The sequence below is a fragment of the Panulirus ornatus genome, chromosome 16 (assembly GCF_036320965.1).
Source record: "Panulirus ornatus isolate Po-2019 chromosome 16, ASM3632096v1, whole genome shotgun sequence".
In the NCBI taxonomy this organism is placed as follows: Eukaryota; Metazoa; Arthropoda; class Malacostraca; order Decapoda; family Palinuridae; genus Panulirus; species Panulirus ornatus.
Genome location: NC_092239.1, coordinates 47,632,707 through 47,652,706, shown reverse-complemented (window position 1 = coordinate 47,652,706; position 20,000 = coordinate 47,632,707). Strand labels below are relative to the sequence as shown.

Below are 20,000 nucleotides of genomic sequence, written 5' to 3'. Positions count from 1 at the left end.
ACTCAGCACATTACACATCCAAAGGTCTCTCTTTCGTACGTCTATCAATTAACACGTAATCCAATAACGGTCTCTGGCCATCTCTCCTACTTACATACGTATACTTATGTATATCTCGCTTTTTAAACCAGGTATTCCCAGGTATATATATATATATATATATATATATATATATATATATATATATATATATATATATATATACATAGATATTTTTATTTATATTTATCTATTTTGATTTGTCGCTGTCTCCCGCGTTTGCGAGTTAGCGCAAGGAAACAGACGAAAGAAATGGTCCAACCCACCCCCACACACAATGTATATACATACACGTCCACACGCGCAAATATACATACCTAAACATCTCAATGTACACATATATAGACACACACAGACACATACATATATACCCATGCACACAATTCACACTGTCTGCCTTTATTCATTTTCATCGCCACCTCGCCACACATGGAAGAGCATCCCCCTCCCCCTCAAGTGTGCGAGGTAGCACTAAGAAAAGACAACAAAGGCCCCATTCGTTCACACTCAGTCTCTAGATGTCATGAAATAATGACCGAAACTACAGCTCCCTTTCCATATGCAGGCCCCACACAACCTTCCATGGTTTACCCCAGACGCTTCACATGCCTTGATTCAATCCACTGACATCACGTCAACCACGGTATACCACATCGATCCAATTCACTCTATTCCTTGCCCTCCTTTCACCCTCCTGCATATTCAGGCCCCGATCACTCAAAATCTTTTTCACTCCATCTTTCCACATCCAATTTCGTCTCCCACTTTTCCTCGTCCCCTCCACCTCCTACACATATATCCTCTTGGTCAATCTTTCCTCACTCATTCTCTCCATGTGCCCAAACCATTTCAAAACACCCTCTTCTTCTCTCTCAACCACGCTCTTTTTATTTCCACATATATCTCTTACCCTTACAATACTTACTCGATCAAACCACCTCACACCACACATTGTCCTCAGACATTTCATTTCCAGCACATCCACCCTCCTGCGCACAACTCTATCCATAGCCCAAGCCTCGCAACCATACAACATTGTTGGAACCACTATTCCTTCAAACATACACATTTTTGCTTTCCGAGATAATGTTCTCGACTTACACACATTCTCCAAGGCTCCCAGGATTTTCGCCCCCTCCCCCACCCCATGATTCACTTACGCTTCCATGGTTCCATCCGCTGCCATATCCACTCCCAGATATCTAAAACACTTTACTTCCTCCAGTTTTTCTTCATTCAAACTTACCTCCCAATTGACTTGACCCTCAACCCTACTGTACCTAATGACCTTGCTCTTATTCACATTTACTGTTAACTTTCTTCTTTCACACACTTTACCAAACTCAGTCACCAGCTTCTGCAGTTTCTCACATGAATCAGCCACCAGCGCTGTATCATCAGCGAACAACAACTGACTCACTTCCCAAGCTCTCTCATCCACAACAGACTTCATACTTGCCCCTCTTTCCAAAAGTCTTGCATTCACCACCCTAACAACCACATCCATAAACAAATTAAACAACCATGGAGACATCACACACCCCTTCCGCAAACCTACATTCACTGAGAACCAATCACTTTCCTCTCTTCCTACACGTACGCATGCCTTACATCCTCGATAAAAACTTTTCACTGCTTCTAACAACTTGCCTCCCACACCATATATTCTTAATACCTCCCAAAGAGCATCTGTATCAACTCTATGATATGCCTTCTCCAGATCCATAAATGCTACATACAAATCCATTTGCTTTTCTAAGTATTTCTCACATACATTCTTGAAAGCAAACACATGATCCACACATCCTCTACCACTTCTGAAACCACACTGCTCTTCCCCAATCTGATGCTCTGTACATGCCTTCACCCTCTCAATGAATACCCTCCCATATAATTTACCAGGAATACTCAACAAAATTATACCTCTGTAATTTGAGCACTCACTCTTATTTCCTTTGCCTTTGTACAATGGCACTATGCACGCATTCCGCCAATCCAATATGTATATATATGTATATATCATTAAATTTTAGGGAGAATAAAAAGATGTTCTGGAAGGAGGTAAATAAAGTGCGTAAGACAAGGGAGCAAATGGGAACTTCAGTGAAGGGCGCTAATGTGGAGGTGATAATAAGTAGTGGTGATGTGAGAAGGAGATGGAGAGAGTATTTGGAAGGTTTGTTGAATGTGTTTGATGACAGAGTGGCAGATATAGGGTGTTTTGGTCGAGGTGTTGTCCAAAGTGAGAGGGTTAGGGAAAATGATTTGGTAAACAGAGAAGAGGTAGTAAAAGCTTTGCGGAAGATGAAAGCCGGCAAGGCAACAGGTTTGGATGGTATTGCAGTGGAATCTGACTGTATTTTTGACTGGTTGGTAAGGTTATTCAATGTATGTATGACTCATGGTGAGGTGCCTGAGGATTGGCGGAATGCTTGCATAGTGCCATTGTACAAAGGAAAAGGGGATAAGAGTTAGTGCTCAAATTACAGAGGTATAAGTTTGTTGAGTATTCCTGGTAAATTATATAGGAGGGTATTCATTGAGAGGGTGAAAGCATGTACAGAGCATCAGATTGGGGAAGAGCAGTGTGGTTTCAGAAGTGGTAGAGGATGTGTGGATCAGGTGTTTGCTTTGAAGAATGTATGTGACAAATACTTAGAAAAGCAAATGGATTTGTATGTAGCACTTATGGATCTGTAGAAGGCATATGATAGAGTTGATAGAGATGCTCTGTGGAAGGTATTAAGAATATATGGTGTGGGAGGCAAGTTGTTAGAAGAAGTGAAAAGTTTTTATCGAGGAGTTAAGGCAAGTGTACGTGTATGAAGTGTGGAAAGTGATTGGTTCTCAGTGAATATAGGTTTGCGGCAGGGGTGTGTGATGTCTCCATGGTTGTTTAATTTGTTTATGGATGAGGTTGCTATGGAGGTGAATGCAAGAGTTTTGTAAAGAGGGGCAAGTATGAAGTATGTTGTGGATGAGAGAGCTTGGGAAGTGAGTCATTTGTTGTTCGCTGATGATACAGCGCTGGTGGCTGATTCATGTGAGAAACTGTAGAAGTTGGTGACTGAGTTTGGTAAAGTGTGTGAAAGAAGAAAGTTAGGAGTAAGTGTGAATAAGAGCAATGTTATTAGGTACAGTGGGGTTGAGGGTTAAGTCAATTGGGAGGTATGTTTGAATGGAGAATAACTGGAGGAAGTAAAGTCTTTTAGATATCTGGGAGTGGATCTGGCAGCGGATGGAACCATGGAAGCGGAAGTGAATCATAGGTTGGGGGAGGGGGCGAAAATCCTGGAAGCCTTGAAAAATGTTTGGAAGTCGAAAACATTATCTCGGAAAGCAAAAATGAGTATGTTTGAAGGAATAGTGGTTCCAACAATGTTTTATGGTTGCGAGGCGTGGGCTATGGATAGAGCTGTGCGCAGGAGGGTGGATGTACTGCAAATGAGATGTTTAAGGACAATATATGTTGTGAGGTGGTTTGATCGAGTAAGTTATGTATGGGTAAGAGAGATGTGTGGAAATAAAAAGAGCGTGGTTGAGAGAGCAGAAGATGGTGTTTTGAAATGGTTTGGGCACATGGAGAGAATGAGTGAGGAAAGATTGACCAAGAGGATATATGTGTCGGAGGTGGAGGGAACGAGAAGTGAGAGACCAAATTGGAGGTGGAAAGATGGAGTGAAAAAGATTTTGAGTGATCGGGGCCTAAACATGCAGGAGGGTGAAAGGCGGGCAAGGAATAGAGTGAATTGCATCGATGTGGTATACCGGGGTTGACGTGCTGTCAGTGGATTGAATCAGGGCATGTGAAGCGTCTGGGGTAAACCATGGAAAGTTGTGTGGGGCCTGGATGTGGAAAGGGAGCTGTAGTTACGGGCATTATTGCATGACAGCTATAGACTGAGTGTGAACGAATGGGGCCGTTATTGTCTTTTCCTAGCGCTACTTCGCACACTTGAGGGGGGAGGGGGATGGTATTCCAAGTGTGGCGAGGTAGCGATGGGAATAAATAAAGGCATACAGTGTGAATTGTGTGCATGGGTATATATGTATGTGTCTGTGTGTGTATATATATGTTTGCATTAAGATGTATAGGTATGTATATTTGCTTGTGTGGACGTGTATTGGGGTGTCTAAATGTGTGTGGATGTAACCAAGGTAAGAAAAAAGGAGAGATAGGTAGTATGTTTGAGGAAAGGAACCTGGATGTTTTGGCTCTGAGTGAAACGAAGCTAAAGGGTAAAGGGGAAGAGTGGTTTGGGAATGTCTTGGGAGTAAAGTCAGGGGTTAGTGAGAGGACAAGAGCAAGGGAAGGAGTAGCACTACTCCTGAATCAGGAGTTGTGGGAGTATGTGATAGAGTGTAAGAAAGTAAATTCTACATTCATATGGGTAAAACTGAAAGTTGATGGAGAGAGATGGGTAATTATTGGCGCATATGCACCTGGGCATGAGAAGAAAGATCATGAATGGCAAGTGTTTTGGGAGCAGCTGAATGAGTGTGTTAGTGGTTTTGATGCACAAGACCGGGTTATAGAGATGGGTGATTTGAATGCAAAGGTGAGTAATATGGAAGTTGAGGGAATAATTGGTATACATGGAGTGTTCAGTGCTGTAAATGGAAATGCTGGAGAGCTTGTAGATTTATGTGCTGAAAAAGGACTGGTGATTGGGAATACCTGGTTAAAAAGGGAGATATACATAAGTATACCTATGTAAATAGGAGAGATGGCCAGAGAGCGTTATTGGATTACGTGTTAATTGATAGACACACGAAAGAGAGACTTCTGGATGTTAATGTGCTGAGAGGTGCAACTGGAGGGATGTCTGATCATTATCTTGTGGAAGCAAAGGTGAAGATTTGTGGGGGTTTTCAGAAAAGAAGAAAGAATGCGGGGGCGAAAAGAGTGATGAGAGTAAGTGAGCTTGGGAAGGAGATTTGTTTGAGGAAGTACCAGGAGAGACTGAGTACAGAATGGAAAAAGGTGAGAACAAAGTAGGTAAGGTGAGTGGGGGAGGAATGGAATGTATTTAGGGAAGCAGTGATGGCTTGCGGAAAAGATGCTTGTGGCATGAGAAGCGTGGGAGGTGGGTTGATTAGAAAAGGTAGTGAGTGGTGGGATGAAGAAGTAAGATTATTAGTGAAAGAAAGAAGAGAGGCATTTGAACGATTTTTACAGGGAAAAAATGCAAATGAGTGGGAGAGGTATAAAAGAAAGAGGCAGGAGGTCAAGAGAAAGGTGCAAGAGGTGAAAAAGAGGGCAAATGAGAGTTGGGGTGAGAGAGTATCATTAAATTTCAGGGAGAATAAAAAGATGTTTTGGAAGGAGGTAAATAAAGTGCGTAAGACAAGGGAGCAAATGGGAGCTTCAGTGAAGGGGGCTAATGGGGAGGTGATAACAAGGAGTGGTGATGTGAGAAGGAGATGGAGTGAGTATTTTGAAGGTTTGTTGAATGTGTTTGATGATAGAGTGGCAGATGTGGGGTGTCTTGGTCGAGGTGGTGTGCACAGTGAGAGGGCTAGGGAAAATGATTTGGTAAATAGAGAAGAGGTAGTAAAAGCTTTACGGAAGATGAAAGCCAGCAAAGCAGCAGGTTTGGATGGCATTGCAGAGGAATTTATTAAAAAAGGGGGTGAATGTATTGTTGACTGGTTGGTACGGTTATCTAATGCATGTATGATTCATGGTGAGGTGCCTGAGGATTGGCGGAATGCTTGCATAGTGCCATTGTACAAAGGCAAAGGGGATAAGAGTGAGTGCTCAAATTACAGTGGTATAAGTTTCTTGAGTATTCCTTGGTAAATTATATGGGAGGGTATTGATTGAGAGGGTGAAGGCATGTACAGAGCATCAGACTGGGGAAGAGCAGTGTGGTTTCAGAAGTGGTAGAGGATGTGTGGATCAGGTGTTTGCTTTGAAGAATGTATGCGAGAAATACTTAGAAAAACAAATGGATTTGTATGTAGCATTTATGGATCTGGAGAATGCATATGATAGAGTTGATAGAGATGCTCTGTGGAAGGTATTAAGAATATATGGTGTGGGAGGCAAGTTGTTAGAAGCAGGAAAAGTTTTTATCGAGCATGTAAGGCATATGTACGTGTAGGAAGAGAGGAAAGTGATTGGTTCTCAGTGAATGTAGGTTTGCGGCAGGGGGTGTGATGTCTCCATTGTTGTTTAATTTGTTTATGAATTGGGTTGTTAGGGAGGTGAATGTAAGAGTTTTGGAAAGAGGGGCAAGTATGCAGTCTGTTGTGGATGAGAGAGTTTGGAAAGAGAATCAGTTGTTGTTCGGTGATGATACAGCGCTGGTGGCTGATTCATGTAAGAAACTGCAGAAGCTGGTGACTGAGTTTGGTAAAGTGTGTGAAAGAAGAGAGTTAAGAGTAAATGTGAATAAGAGCAAGGTTATTAGGTACAGTAGGTTTGAGGGTCAAGTCAATTGGGAGGTAAGTTTGAATGGAGAAAAGCTGGAGGAAGTGAAGTGTTTTAGATACCTGGGAGTGAATATGGCAGCGGATGGAACCATGGAAGCGGAAGTGAATCATGAGGTGGGGGAGGGGGCGAAAATTCTGAGAGACTTGAAGAATGTGTGGAAGTCGAGATCATTATCTCGGAAAGCAAAAATGTGTATTTTTGAAGTAATAGTGGTTCTAACTATGTTGTATGGTTGCGAGGCTTGGGCTATGGATAGAGTTGTGCGCAGGAGGGTGGATGTGCTGAAAATGAGATGTTTGAGGACAATATGTGGTGTGAGGTGGTTTGATCGTGTAAGTAATGTAAGGGTGAGAGAGATGTGTGGAAATAAAAAGAGTGTGGTTGAGAGAGCAGAAGAGGGTGTTTTGAAATGGTTTGGTCACATGGAGAGAATGAGTGGGGAAACATTGACCTAGAGGATATATGTGTCAGAGGTGGAGGGAAGGAGGAGGAGTGGGAGACCAAATTGGAGGTGGAAAGATGGAGTGAAAAAGATTTTGTGTAATCGGGGCCTGAACATGCAGGAGGGTGAAAGGAGGGCAGGGAATAGAGTGAATTGGATCGATGTGGTATACCGGGGTTGACGTGCTGTCAGTGGATTGAATCAGGGCATGTGAAGCGTCTTGGGTAAACCATGGAAAGCTGTGTAGGTATGTATATTTGCGTGTGTGGACGTATGTATATATATGTGTATGGGTGTGGGTTGGGCCATTTCTTTCGTCTGTTTCCTTGCGCTACCTCGCAAACGCGGGAGACAGCGACAAAGCAGAAAAAAAAAATATTTATTTTTTTATACTAAATCGCCGTCTCCCGCGTTAGAGAGGTAGCGCAGGGTAATAGACGTGAGAGTGGTCCAACCCACCCACGCACACGTTTGTATGCTATGGTTTGGGTGCATTATACATGACAGCTAGAGACTGAGTGCGAACGAATGAGGCCTTTGTTGTCTTTTCCTAGCGCTACCTCGCGCACATGCCGGGGGAGGGGGTTGTTATTTCATGTGTGGCGAGGTGGCGACGGAAATGAGTAAAGGCAGCAAGTTTGAATTATGTACATGTGTATATATGTATATGTCTGTGTATGTATATATATATGTATACGTTGAAAGGTATAGGTATGTATATGTGCGTGTGTGAACGTGTAAGTATATACATGTGTATGTGGGTGGGTTGGGCCATTCTTTCGTCTGTTTCCTTGCGCTACCTCGCTAACGCGGGAGATAGCGACAAAGCAAAATAAATATATAAAATATATATATGTATATATATATATATATATATATATATATATATATATATATATATATATATATATATATATATATATATATATATATATATATATATATATATATATATATATATTTATATATATATATATATATATATATGGGTGATTTGAATGCAAAGGTGAGTAATGTGGCAGTTGAGGGAATAATTCTTATACATTGGGTGTTCAGTGTTGTCAATGGAAATGGTGAAGAGCTTGTAGATTTATCTGCTGAAAAAGGACTGGTGATTGGGAATACCTGGTTTAAAAAGAGAGATATACATGAGTATACGTATGGAAGTAGGATAGATGGCCAGAGAGCGTAATTGGATTACGTGTTAATTGATAGACTCGCGAAAGAGAGACGTTTCGATGTTAATGTGCTGAGAGGTGCAACTGGATGGATGTCTGATCATTATCTTTTGGAGGTAAAAGTGAAGATTTGTAGAGGTTTTTAGAAAAGAAGGGAGAGTGTTGGGGTGAAGAGAATGGTGAGAGTAGGTGAGCTTGGGAAGGAGGCTTGTGTGAGGAAGTACCAGGAGAGACTGAGTACAGATTGGAAAAAGGTGAGAACAAAGGAGGTAAGGAGATTGGGGAAGGAGTGGGATGTATTTAGGGAAGCAGTGATGGCTTACGCAAAAGATGCTTGTGGCATGAGAAGCGTGGGAGGTGGGCAGATTAGAAAGGGTAGTGAGTGATGGGATGAAGAAGTAAGATTATTAATGAAAGAGAAGAGAGGGGCATTTAGACGATTTTTACAGGGAAATAATGCAAATGAGTGGTTGATTTATAAGAGAAAGAGGCAGGATGTCAAGAGAAAGGTGCTAGAGGTGAAAAAGAGGGCAAATGAGAGTTGGGGTGAGAGAGTATCATTAAATTTTAGGGAAAATAAAAGGATGTTTTAGAAGGAGGTAAATAAAGTGCGTAAGACAATGGAACAAATGGGAACTTCAGTGAAGGGGGCTAATGGGGAGGTGATAACAAGTAGTGTTGATGTGAGGAGATGGAGTGAGTATTTTGCAGGTTTGTTGAATGTGTTTGATTATAGATTGGCAGATGTAGGGTGTTTTGGTCGCGGTGGTGTGCAATGTGAGAGGGCTATGGAGAATGATTTGGTAAACAGAGAAGAGGTAGTGAAAGCTTTGCGGAAGATGTAAGCCGGCAAGGCAGCGGAGTTGGATGGTATTTCTGTGGAATTAATTTAAAAAGGGGGTGACTCTATTGTTGAATGGTTGGTAAGGTTATCCAATGTATGTATGACTCATGGTGAGGAGCGTGAGGATTGGCGGAATGCCTGCATAGTGCCATTGTACAAAGGCAAAGGGGACAAAGGTGATTGCTCAAATTACAGAGGTATAAGTTTGTTGAGTATTCGTGGTAAATTATATGGGAGTGTATTGATTGAGAGGGTGAAGGCATGCACAGGGCATCAGATTGGGGAAGAGCAGTGTGGTTTCAGAAATGGTAGAGGATGTGTGGAATAGGTGTTTGCTTTGAAGAATGTATGTGAGAAATACTTAGATTAACAGATGGATTTGTATATAGCATTTATGGATCTGGAGAAGGCATACGATAGAGTTGATACAGCTGCTCTACGGAAGGCATTAAGAGAATATGGTGTGGGAGGTAAGTTGCTAGAAGCAATGAAAAGCTTTTATCGAGGATGTAAGGCGTGTGTACGAGTAGGAAGAGAGGAAAGTGATTGGTTCCCATTGAATGTCGGTTTGCTGCAAGGATGCGTGATATGTCCATGGTTTTTTAATTTGTTTGTGGATTTCGTTGTTAGGTTGGTGAATGCAAGAGTTTTGGATATAGGGGCAAGTATGCAGTCTGATGTACATGAGAAGGCTTGGGAAGCGAGTCTGTTGTTGTTCAATGATGATACAGCGCTGGTGGCTGATTCATGTGAGAAACTGCAGAAGCTGAATACTGAGTTTGGTAAAGTGTGTGAAAGAAGAAAGCTGAGAGTAAATGTTAATAAGAGTAAGATTATTAGGCTCAGTAGCTTGAGGGACAAGTAAATTGGGAGGTGAGTTTAAATGGAGAAAAACTGGAGGAAGTGAAGTGTTTTAGATATCTGTGAGTGGATTGGCAGCAGATGGAACCATGGAAGCGGAAGTGAGTCACTGGATGGGGGAGGGGGCAAAGGTTCTGGGAGCGTTGGAGAATGTGTGGAAGTCGAGAACGTCATCTTGGAGAGCAAAAATGGGTATGTTTGAAAGAATAGTGGTTCTAACATTGTTATATAGTTGCGAGGCTTGGGCTATAGATAGGGTTGTGCAGAGGAGGGTGGATGTGTTGGAAATGAGATGTTTAAGGACAATTTGTGATGAGAAGTGGTTTGATCGAGTAAGTAATGAAAGGGTGAGAGAGAGATGTGTGGTAATAAGAAGTGTGGTTGAGAGAGTAGAAATGGGTGTATTGAAATGGTTTGGTCACATGGAGAGATTGAGCGAGGAAAGATTGACAAGAGGATTTATGTGTCAGAGATGGAGGGCACGAGAAGTGGGAGACCAAACTGGAGGTGGAAGGATGGAGTGAAAAAGATTTTGAGTGATCGGGGCCTGAACATACAGGAGGGTGAAAGGCGCGTAATTGGAACGATGTTTTATTCCGTGGTCGACCTGCTGTCAGTGGATTGAACCAGCGTATGTGAAACGTCTGGGGTAAACCATGGAAAGGTCTGTGGACCTGGTTATGGATAGGGTGCTACGGTTTCGGTGCATTGCACATAACACCCTACTGCTATCAACTTTAGTTGTTTAGTTCCCCGGCGCTTGTGGCCTCAGTTACCGCCATGCCGACTGCCGTGGTATGCGTGGCGCAAGACTTATGGATGTCCGCCTGCATGCTCTCGACGAAGGCTGGGATTATGCGTTTGTCTTCGTATTCCCAAAAGTTTCCTCGTCTTTGGCAGAAAACAAACGCAGGTCTGATGAACCACTGGAAAATTCAATTGCAAAGACTAAGAGAATGGAATGCAGGCAGCGTTACTCATATTTGATAGTCCTGGGTCTCCCTTTGTAGACCACTGAAGACTATACACACACACACACACACACACACACACACACACACACACACACACACACACACACACACACACACACACACACACACACACACACACACACTCAGTTGCTCGCCCTATACATTCCCCTCTCTTGGCTTCCCTTCTTCACTTTGCTCCTTCATATCTAGCTTACTCTCTGACCGATCTGTCTATGTTGTTGTTGATGTATTATCGTTCCCCCTTTTCTCCATCAACAGCAGTGTTCCTCTCCTTCGCAAATAACCAAATACGCTCATATGCTAACGACTTATCACTGCATTCATCCACAACCGTTAATTCTGCTCCTTATTTTGTCACTTGATCTGCATATAGTCTTGATAAAGCTTTCTTAATAAACTTCGGCTTGTGGAGAATATCTCAGTTGGGTTTCGCTAGACATAGTTGAGTTTAATGCATCCACGACCCGGTTTCTATCCATCTCTCTACGGGAAACTTCTTGCAATTCTCGTTTATCCTTTGATCGTTGTGTCATTTCACCTTTTGACTTAATGAATATTCTTGTTAATGCTTTAACATCCACTACTTTTTGGAAATCCTATATTACGGATATAGCTAAGTCTGCCTCAAGGAAACTGGGTGTCCTGTTTAGATGTAGAAACTTCCTTTCTTCTGAACAGTTGTTATGTTTGTATAAGGGATTGCTTCGTCCTTGTTTGGAGTACTGCTCTTACATTTGGAGTGGTTCTAGCTCTGCTTCCTTACTAGAGAGTTGAGTCGAAAGCAGTCCTCATTATTACTGTCCCAGGGTAACTTTTGAACTTGATTCGTTTGCCCTGTGCCTTAATGTTGGTTCACTTTCCGTATTCTATACGTATCACTTTGGATTTTGCTCCCGAGAGGTAGTTGTTTGTGTGCCCCTCCACTAGCTAGACCACGCAATACCCAGCAAGCTGCTGCGTCACATAATTTCTGTGTGGCCATCGGCAATTCTAAGGTGGGCTGTTTCTATACCCACTGTTTCCTCTACACCTCGAAGCTTTGGAACTGGCTACCTTTTCATGTGTTTCCCAATAACTATGACCTGGCACATTTTGAGAGACAGGTTTTTCACTTTCTCTAGAATTCGCAAATACTTTTCCTTCTCTTTTCTTTTTCCATTCCATAATTCTTGATGTAGACCTTTTTCCGGAACTGGTCGCTTCAACATAAAAAGATATTTCCTTGGTTTACATCGAATCCTTCACATAACCTGGTTTGTCCCATGGATAACATGTCGACCCCAGTATACCACATCTTCCTAATTCACCCTATCCCGTACACGCCTTTCACCGCCATGCAAGTTCAGGCTCCGATCGCTCAAAATCTCTTTCACTCCATTCCTCCACATTCAGTTGGGTCGCCCGGTTGGTGGCGAGGACGACATTTGACCAGAAGCAACACCAGTGAGAGGACAGAACACTGAGTGAGGTGTGCGATGTCTATATGTTTTTTGGCTTGATTCAGATATCATCGGTATTTTCTAAAGATTACTGATTTCGATGAGAAATCTTCTTACATCTCAAGGCATTAGTCTCATAAAACATACCTCCATTAGTGAGTCATGTGCTACAGTACTGTCACTCTGGAAACAGTCAACACCTTCATAGACCCAGCAGTCATTTCTTAGGTTAGTCATCGAGGACGGCTTAGCTCACAACTCCTTGATCGTTGGAACTCACTTATCTTTCCATGCTGCTCGACCATTTTTCAGCGTTTGATACGAGTGACCAGCCTCGTATATCAGGTTATCAAGGGTTCACATATAACTTACACGGTAGTACTGTACGTAGGCGTTGTTGCCCTCCCATAGCATAGTCACAGTAGGGTCGTCCAGCACATCCCTGAGGGTATGGTAAGGTTGTGGGATGTGTCTCACGGCCAGGAGCGGACATGAGGTTGCCGGCGTAGCTCCGTGTTAACACCAGCGTCATCATCATCCACACCCCCAACACCAGCCGCTCCCACCACAGGTCTGGAGGCACTGGGTTATCTGTCCAAATATCAGTTCAGTTCTGGATGAGTTCTGTATTGATGGTGCATATATTCCCCAATCACATTTCAGTACAAAATGCTTCTCCATGTATCAGCTGCCATGAAAATAAAAGAAAATCTACTTTAGAACAATCTTAAGCAACAATGAAGAGAAACTGATATAAATGAAGTATACAGAGTACAGATGTAAGGGACAGGATATCTTTCTGTCTAAATCTTCATTTGGTTGTGAACAGTTTGGGCCTTATCATCTGGAGGTCCAACCCCAAGTTAACAATAACAGAGAAGTTAATGATCTTTCCTCTTCATGTGACTGAGTCGGTAAAGATAATGGTTATGTGGAAATGATTTATACTCAAGAAAATAGATGATACTTCTACATTTCACTTTGAGTAAAAGGTATGAATATCCAACATGAGATGCTCAGACACATGCAGAGAGTAAGGAATCATTGTCAACTTTTATAACATGAAAATAAGACGAGTAATCGCTCAACCAGGATTGTCTTGTAAACTGTAATTGAAAATAAGCGCAGTGATCACCTATGCTCATGAAATTACTTGGGTTGATATCGGCATCATATTTCTCCACCATTGCAATGGTATTCATTTTGATGAGGTGAAAGAGAAGCACATATATTCATATAAAATCTAGCCAGTAATACATGGTGAACATACATAATAACATAAACACAGGAACTGGGAAAACACACTAAGATTTGTACCAATTTAACTGCAGATTTATGTTATTCCTTTCCAAATTTTACAATTAATTATTTAACTTATTCGGGTAAACCATAGTTCTGAAGCAATCTGCTTGTATTTTGTGCCCTTCATACTGCGAATACATATTATCCCTGGGGATAGGGGAGAAAGAATACTTCCCACGTATTCCCTGCGTGTCGTAAAAGGCGACTAAATGAGGGAGGAGCATGGGGCTGGAAATCCTCCCCTCCAGTTTTTATCTTTCCAAAAGAAGGAACAGAGAAGGGAGCCAAGTGAGGATTTTCCCCTCCAAGGCTCAGTTCTCTGTTCTTGACGCTACCTTGCTAACGCGGGAAATGGTGAATATGTGAAAGAAAAATAACATTTTCCGAGCGTTCCTACTTAACATGATTATCTGTTCTATGAAATGTAAATGGGCCGTCTATGTACTCGCCTTGCTGCAGAGTTACGCGGATATAAGTAAAGAATACATCCGATGACCACAGGCTTTTACTGGTAGTCTTGAGACCAGAACATGAAGATAAGAGGAACACTGTTAGAGGCATCACCAGCAGCACCGCCGTCAGGATGGTCGCCCACACCAGCGGCGTGAGGGGCAGCAGGAAGCCCCACGGGTCCACCTCTGGCCGCCCTCGGCCGCCCAGGATCCTGGCGTAGTCTATGAGTATCGGCTGAGTAAAGTCCACCACCTGGGCTCGTGTGACGCTGACACCGAAGGGGCCAAGACCGATGTCTGCTTCCTGCGTCATGACACATACGGAATACAACTGAACACTTGATGAACATCGTCAACTGAAGAACAGCCGTAATAACTTAAAGATATTATGATTTCTAAACACTGCCAGGGATTACAATATCAGATCTGAGAAGAATCGATTTCCTTCATCAATAATTCGACTATGTATTCCAATTCATTGACACGATGATAATTATATGCATTTTAAGGCAACACCTGACAAAACGTTATACAGAAGACTGTCTTGTAATATTGTAATCAAACTTTATATTCATTTTTTCCTCAAATCTTTATCCTCACCTTCCTGCCCACCATACCAACCATGCCGGTCCAGGAGCCATTGTCCTGCTTGGCGCCCCACGCGCCCGTCGGCAGGCCGTATATAACTATATCTGGGGAGAGACACGAGTGATGGCTTACACTCTGCAGGATCAATTCTAATACAGACTTTCTAGACATATTTTCGAGAGTTCGACATGATTTGAAGGCTTATAAAGGCCGCTACATTTGTTGCAATAAGGATAAACGTGCACTTTATGTATAGTGATGTTATTGATCAGTTATGGGGATTATAAGCTGGTGGCAGCAAGTTGGTTGTGGGTTAAGCGTTTCATTGATCTCACTTTCTTATACCATTATACAGAAGAGAGAGAAGAAGAGCTTGATGTATGTAGAGAAACTGACAAACACTGAGGTTCCCAGTGTCTCACAACACAAGCACACTAAGAACAGAAAATGAACCTGCATGACGTAAAACGTACGTGTATCATTTGTGTCAAACATGATTTATGATGCCAAAATGACTTGGTTCAGCATCACAGTATAGATTCCATTTCTTGTAACGTATCTTGTTTAGAGATTACTGAATCATGAACGCGTGTAGCATTAGAATTACTTCAAGACTTCATACAAAACTTTACTTCTGATTATCTCACATAATCAGCGACAGTGTACGGGCAAGGCGTCCCCCAGTGAAGGTCATCTCGGGTAAAAGGTTAAACGTAAAGAGAAATAAAGAAGATGTTAATATTGATATGTGACGCACATGATAATGAATAACTTTTGTTTAATACACCTTTACCGAAAGTACATAACACTTTAATGGATTCAGATATATCATGTAGCATTCAGTTCTATACTGTTAATGAAAAAAGCAGCGCAGGCTATCCGCACGTAGACGTACTCCAGTATATGTGAAGAATTGATGTAAACACGTGAAAGAGAGAAAGGAAAAAAAAAACAGACGGATCCAGAGTGATGAAAAGCATATACACAGGTGAGGATATAGGGAAGATTTTATATCTATGCATTTACAATATCAATATTTATATAGCAATATAGCAGTACCGATGTTGCAGATTAAAAGGTTTTTGATGTTTTTGTTAAGGATTTATCGTAAGCAGAGAGTGACATCGAGCAACAAGGGTGTATGATCAGTAGTGAATGGAGAGCAGTACACACTCGTCCCGGATCTTCTCCCTCCATATTAATTCATCTTCATTTCTGCTCCTGCTAAGACTGCAGCCTCGATCTGCAGGAGCCACATACAGGGCATCCTAAGATTGTATATCAATAATGATAATAAGGATAATTATGATAACGGTAATAATAATGAAAACAAAATAATTATAATGAGACTGAATTAGAAATGATAATGATAATAATTATAATACCATTGATGATAATGATAACAATGATAATAATAATGATGATAATAACAATAAATGATAATGATGATAATAATAATAATAATAATAATAATAATAATAATAATAATAATAATAATAATAGTAATAATAATAATAATAATAATAATAATAATAATAATAATAATAATAATAATAATAATAGTAATAATGATAATAATAGTAATAATAATAATGGGGATAGGGGAGATAGAATACTTCCCACACATTCCTCGCGTGTCGTAGAAAGCGACTAAAGGGGACGGGAGCGAGTGGCTAGAAACGCTCCCCTCATTGCATTTTAACTTTCTAAAAGGGAAAACAGAAGAAGGAATCACGCGAGGAGTGCTCATCCTCCTCGAAAGTTCAGATTGGGGCGTCTAAATGTGTGTGGATGTAACCAAGATGAGAAAAAAGGAGAGATAGGTAGTATGTTTGAGGAAAGAAACCCGGATGTTTTGTCTCTGAGTGAAACGAAGGTCGAGGGTAAAGGGGGAGAGTGGTTTGGGAATGTCTTAAGTCAAGGGTTGTTGAGAGGACAAGATCAAGGGAACGAATAGCACTACTCCTGAAACAGGAGTTGTGGGAGCATATGATAGAGTGTAAGAAAGTAAACTCTAGATTGATATGGGTAAAACTGCAAGTGTATGGAGAGACATGGGTGAAGATTGGTGCCTATACACCTGGGCATGAGAAGAAATGTCATGAGAGGCAAGTGTTTTGGTAGCACCTGAGTGAGTGTGTTAGTAGTTTTGATGCACGAGACCGGTTTATAGTGATGGGTGATTTAAATGCAAAGATGAGTAATGAAGCAGTTAATGTACATGGGCTGTTCGGTGTCGTATATGGAAATGGTAAAAAGCCTGCAGATTTGTGTGCTCAGAAAGGACTGGTGATTGGGAATACCAGATTTTAAAAGGCAGATACACAAAGTATGCATACTTAAGTAAGAGAGGTGGCCAGAGAGCGTTATTGGATTACATGTTAATTGATAGGCGAGCGAAAGAGAGACTTTTGGCTGTTAATTTGTTGAGAAGTGTAACTGGAGGGAAGTCTGATCATTATCTTGTGGAGGTGAAGGTGAAGATTTGTAGAGGCTCTCAGAAAATAAGAGAGAATGTTGGGGTGAAGAGAGTGGTGAGAGTAAGTGAACTTGGGAAGGAGACTTGTGTGAGGAAGTACCAGGAGACATTGAGTGCAGAGTGAAAAAAGGTGAGAGTAAAGGACGTAAGGGGAGTGGGTGGGGAATGAGATGTATATAGGGAAACAGTGATGGCTTGTGCAAACGATGCTTGTGGCAAGAGAAGTGTGGGAGGTGGGCAGATTAGAAAGGGTAGTGAGTGGTGGGATGAAGAAGTTAGATTATTAGTGAAAGAGAAGAGAGAGGCATTTGGAGGATTTTGCAGGGAAATAGTGCAAATGACTGGGAGATGTATAAAAGAAAGAGGCAGGATGTCAAGAGAAAGGTGCAAGAGGTGAGAATGAGGGCAAATGAGAGTTGCGTTGAGGGAGTATCATTAAATTTTAGGGAGAATAAAAAGATGTTTTGGAAGGAGGTGAATAAATTCCGAAAGACAAGAGAAGAAACGGGAACATTTAATGAAGGGGGCTAATGGGGAGGTCATAACAAGTAGTGGTGAAGTGAGAAGCAGATGGAGTGAGTATTTTGAAGGTTTGTTGAATGTGTTAGATGATAGTGTGGCAGATATAGGGCGTTTTGGTCGAGGTGGTGTGCGAAGTGAGAGGGTTAAAGGGAATGATTTGGTAAACAGAGAAGTGGTAGTGAAAGTTTTGCGTAGGATGAAAACATGCAAGGCGGTGGGTTAGGATGGTACTGTGGTTGAATTTATCAAAAAAGGAGGTAAATGTGTTGTGGACTGGTTGGTGAGGATATTCAATGTATGTATGGCTCATGGTGAAGTGCCTGAGGATTGGCGGAATGCATGCATAGTGCCATTGAACAAAGGCAAAGGGGATAAAGGTGAGTGTTCAAATTACAGAGGTATAAGTTTGTTGAGTATTCCTAGGAAATTATATGGGATGGTATTGATTGAGCGGGTGGCGGCATGAATAGACCATCAGATGGGGAAGAGTAGTATATGTGAGAAACACTTAGAAAAACCTATGGATTTGTATGTAGCATTCATTGATTTTGAGAAGGCATATGATAGAGTTGATAGAGATGCTCTGTGGAAGGTATTAAGAGTATATGGTGTGGGAGGCAAGTTCCTAGAATCGGTGAAAAGTTTTTATCGAGTATGTAAGGCATGTGTACGACTAAGAAGAGAGGAAAGTGACTGGTTTTCAGTAAATGTCAGTTTGCGGCAGGGGTTCGTGATGTTTCCACGGTTGTTTTATTTTTTATGGGTGGTGTTGTTAGGGAGGTGAATAAAAGAGTTTTGGAGAGAGGGGAAAGTATGCAGTTTGTTGTGGATGAAAGGGCTTGGGAAGTGAGTCAGTTGTTGTTCGCTGATGATACAGCGATGCTGGCTGATTCGGGTGAGAAACTGCAAAAGCTGGTGACTGAGTTTGGTATAGTATGTGAAAGAAGAAAGCTGAGAATAAATGTGAGTAAGAGCAAGGTTAATAGGTACAGCAGGGTTGAGGGACAAGTCACTTGGAAGGTAAGTATGAATGGAGAAAAACTGGAGGAAGTGAAGTGTTTTAGATATTTGGGAGTGGATTTGGTAGTGCATGGAACCATGGAAGCGGAAGTGAGTCACAGGGTGAGGCAGGGAAGGTACGAAAGTTCTGGGAACATTGCAAAATGTGTGGAATACGAGAACATTTTCTCCAAAAGCAAAATTGGGTATGTTTGAAGGAATAGTAGTTCCAACAATGTTTTATGGTTCCGAGGCGTGGGCTATATGTAGGGTTGTGCGGAGGAGGGTGGATGTTTTGGAGATGAGATGTTTCAGGACAACATGTGGTGTAAGGTGGTTTGATCGAGTAAGTAATTAAAGAGTAAGAGAGAGGTGTGGTAATAAAAAGCTATGGTTGGGAGAGCAGAAGAGGGTGTATTCAAATGGTTTGGTCATATGGAGAAAACGAGTAAGGAAATATTGATAAAGAGGATATAAATGGCAGAGGCGAAGGGAACGAGAAGTGGTAAACTAAACTGGAGATGGAAGGATGAAGTGAAAATATTTTGAACGATTGGGGCCTGAACATGCTGTAAGTTGAAAGTCGTAGATGGAACAAAGTGAATTGAAACGATATGTTATACCGGGGTCGACGTGCTGTCAGTGGATTGAACCAGGGCATGTGAAGCGTCTGGGGTAAACCATGAAAAGGTTTCTGGGGCCTGGATGTGGAAAGGGTGCTGTGGTATCAATGCATTATACATGACAAGTAGATACTGAGTGTGATCAAATGTGGCCTTCGTTGAAATGCATAGTTATGGTTATATGGCTGTATGGACGTGTATGTATATAAACAAGTATGAGGGTGGGTTGTTCTATCAATTCGTCTCTTTCCAGGCACCGCCTTGCTAGCGCGGGAGACAGCGACCAAGAATAGTATGGAAGATAATGTAAATAATAATAATAATAATAATAATAATAATAATAATAATGATAATGATAATAATAATAATAATGGTAATGATAATAATAATAATAATAATAATAATAATAATAATAATAATAATAATAATAATAATAATAATAATAATAATAATAATAATAATAATGAAAATAATAATGATAATAATAATAATAATGATAGTAATAATGATAATGATGATAATAATGATGATAATGATAGTAATAATAGTAATGATAATAATAATAGTGATAATAATGATAGTAATTATAATAATAATAATAATGATGATAATAATAATAATGATAATAATAATGATAATAATAATAATGATAATGATAATAATGATAACAATAATAATAACAATGATAATGATAACAATAATGAAAAAGTAATAATGATAATGATAAAATTAATGATAACAATAATGATAATAATAATACTTATGCTAATAGTAATAATAATTATAATAATATTAATA

The 20,000-nt window shown here is 41.0% G+C and overlaps 1 protein-coding gene across 1 annotated transcript in view; it reads right to left on the bottom strand.

Moving 5' to 3' along the window:
• The window catches only part of LOC139753934 (probable glutamate receptor), a 469,637-nt gene that overhangs the window by 21,699 nt on the left and 427,938 nt on the right, over window positions 1-20,000 (bottom strand). Inside the window, 3 exon segments of the mRNA XM_071670893.1 lie at window positions 12,610-12,723; window positions 12,725-12,828; window positions 13,989-14,295. Of these exon segments, the coding sequence (XP_071526994.1) occupies window positions 12,610-12,723; window positions 12,725-12,828; window positions 13,989-14,295 (525 nt within the window).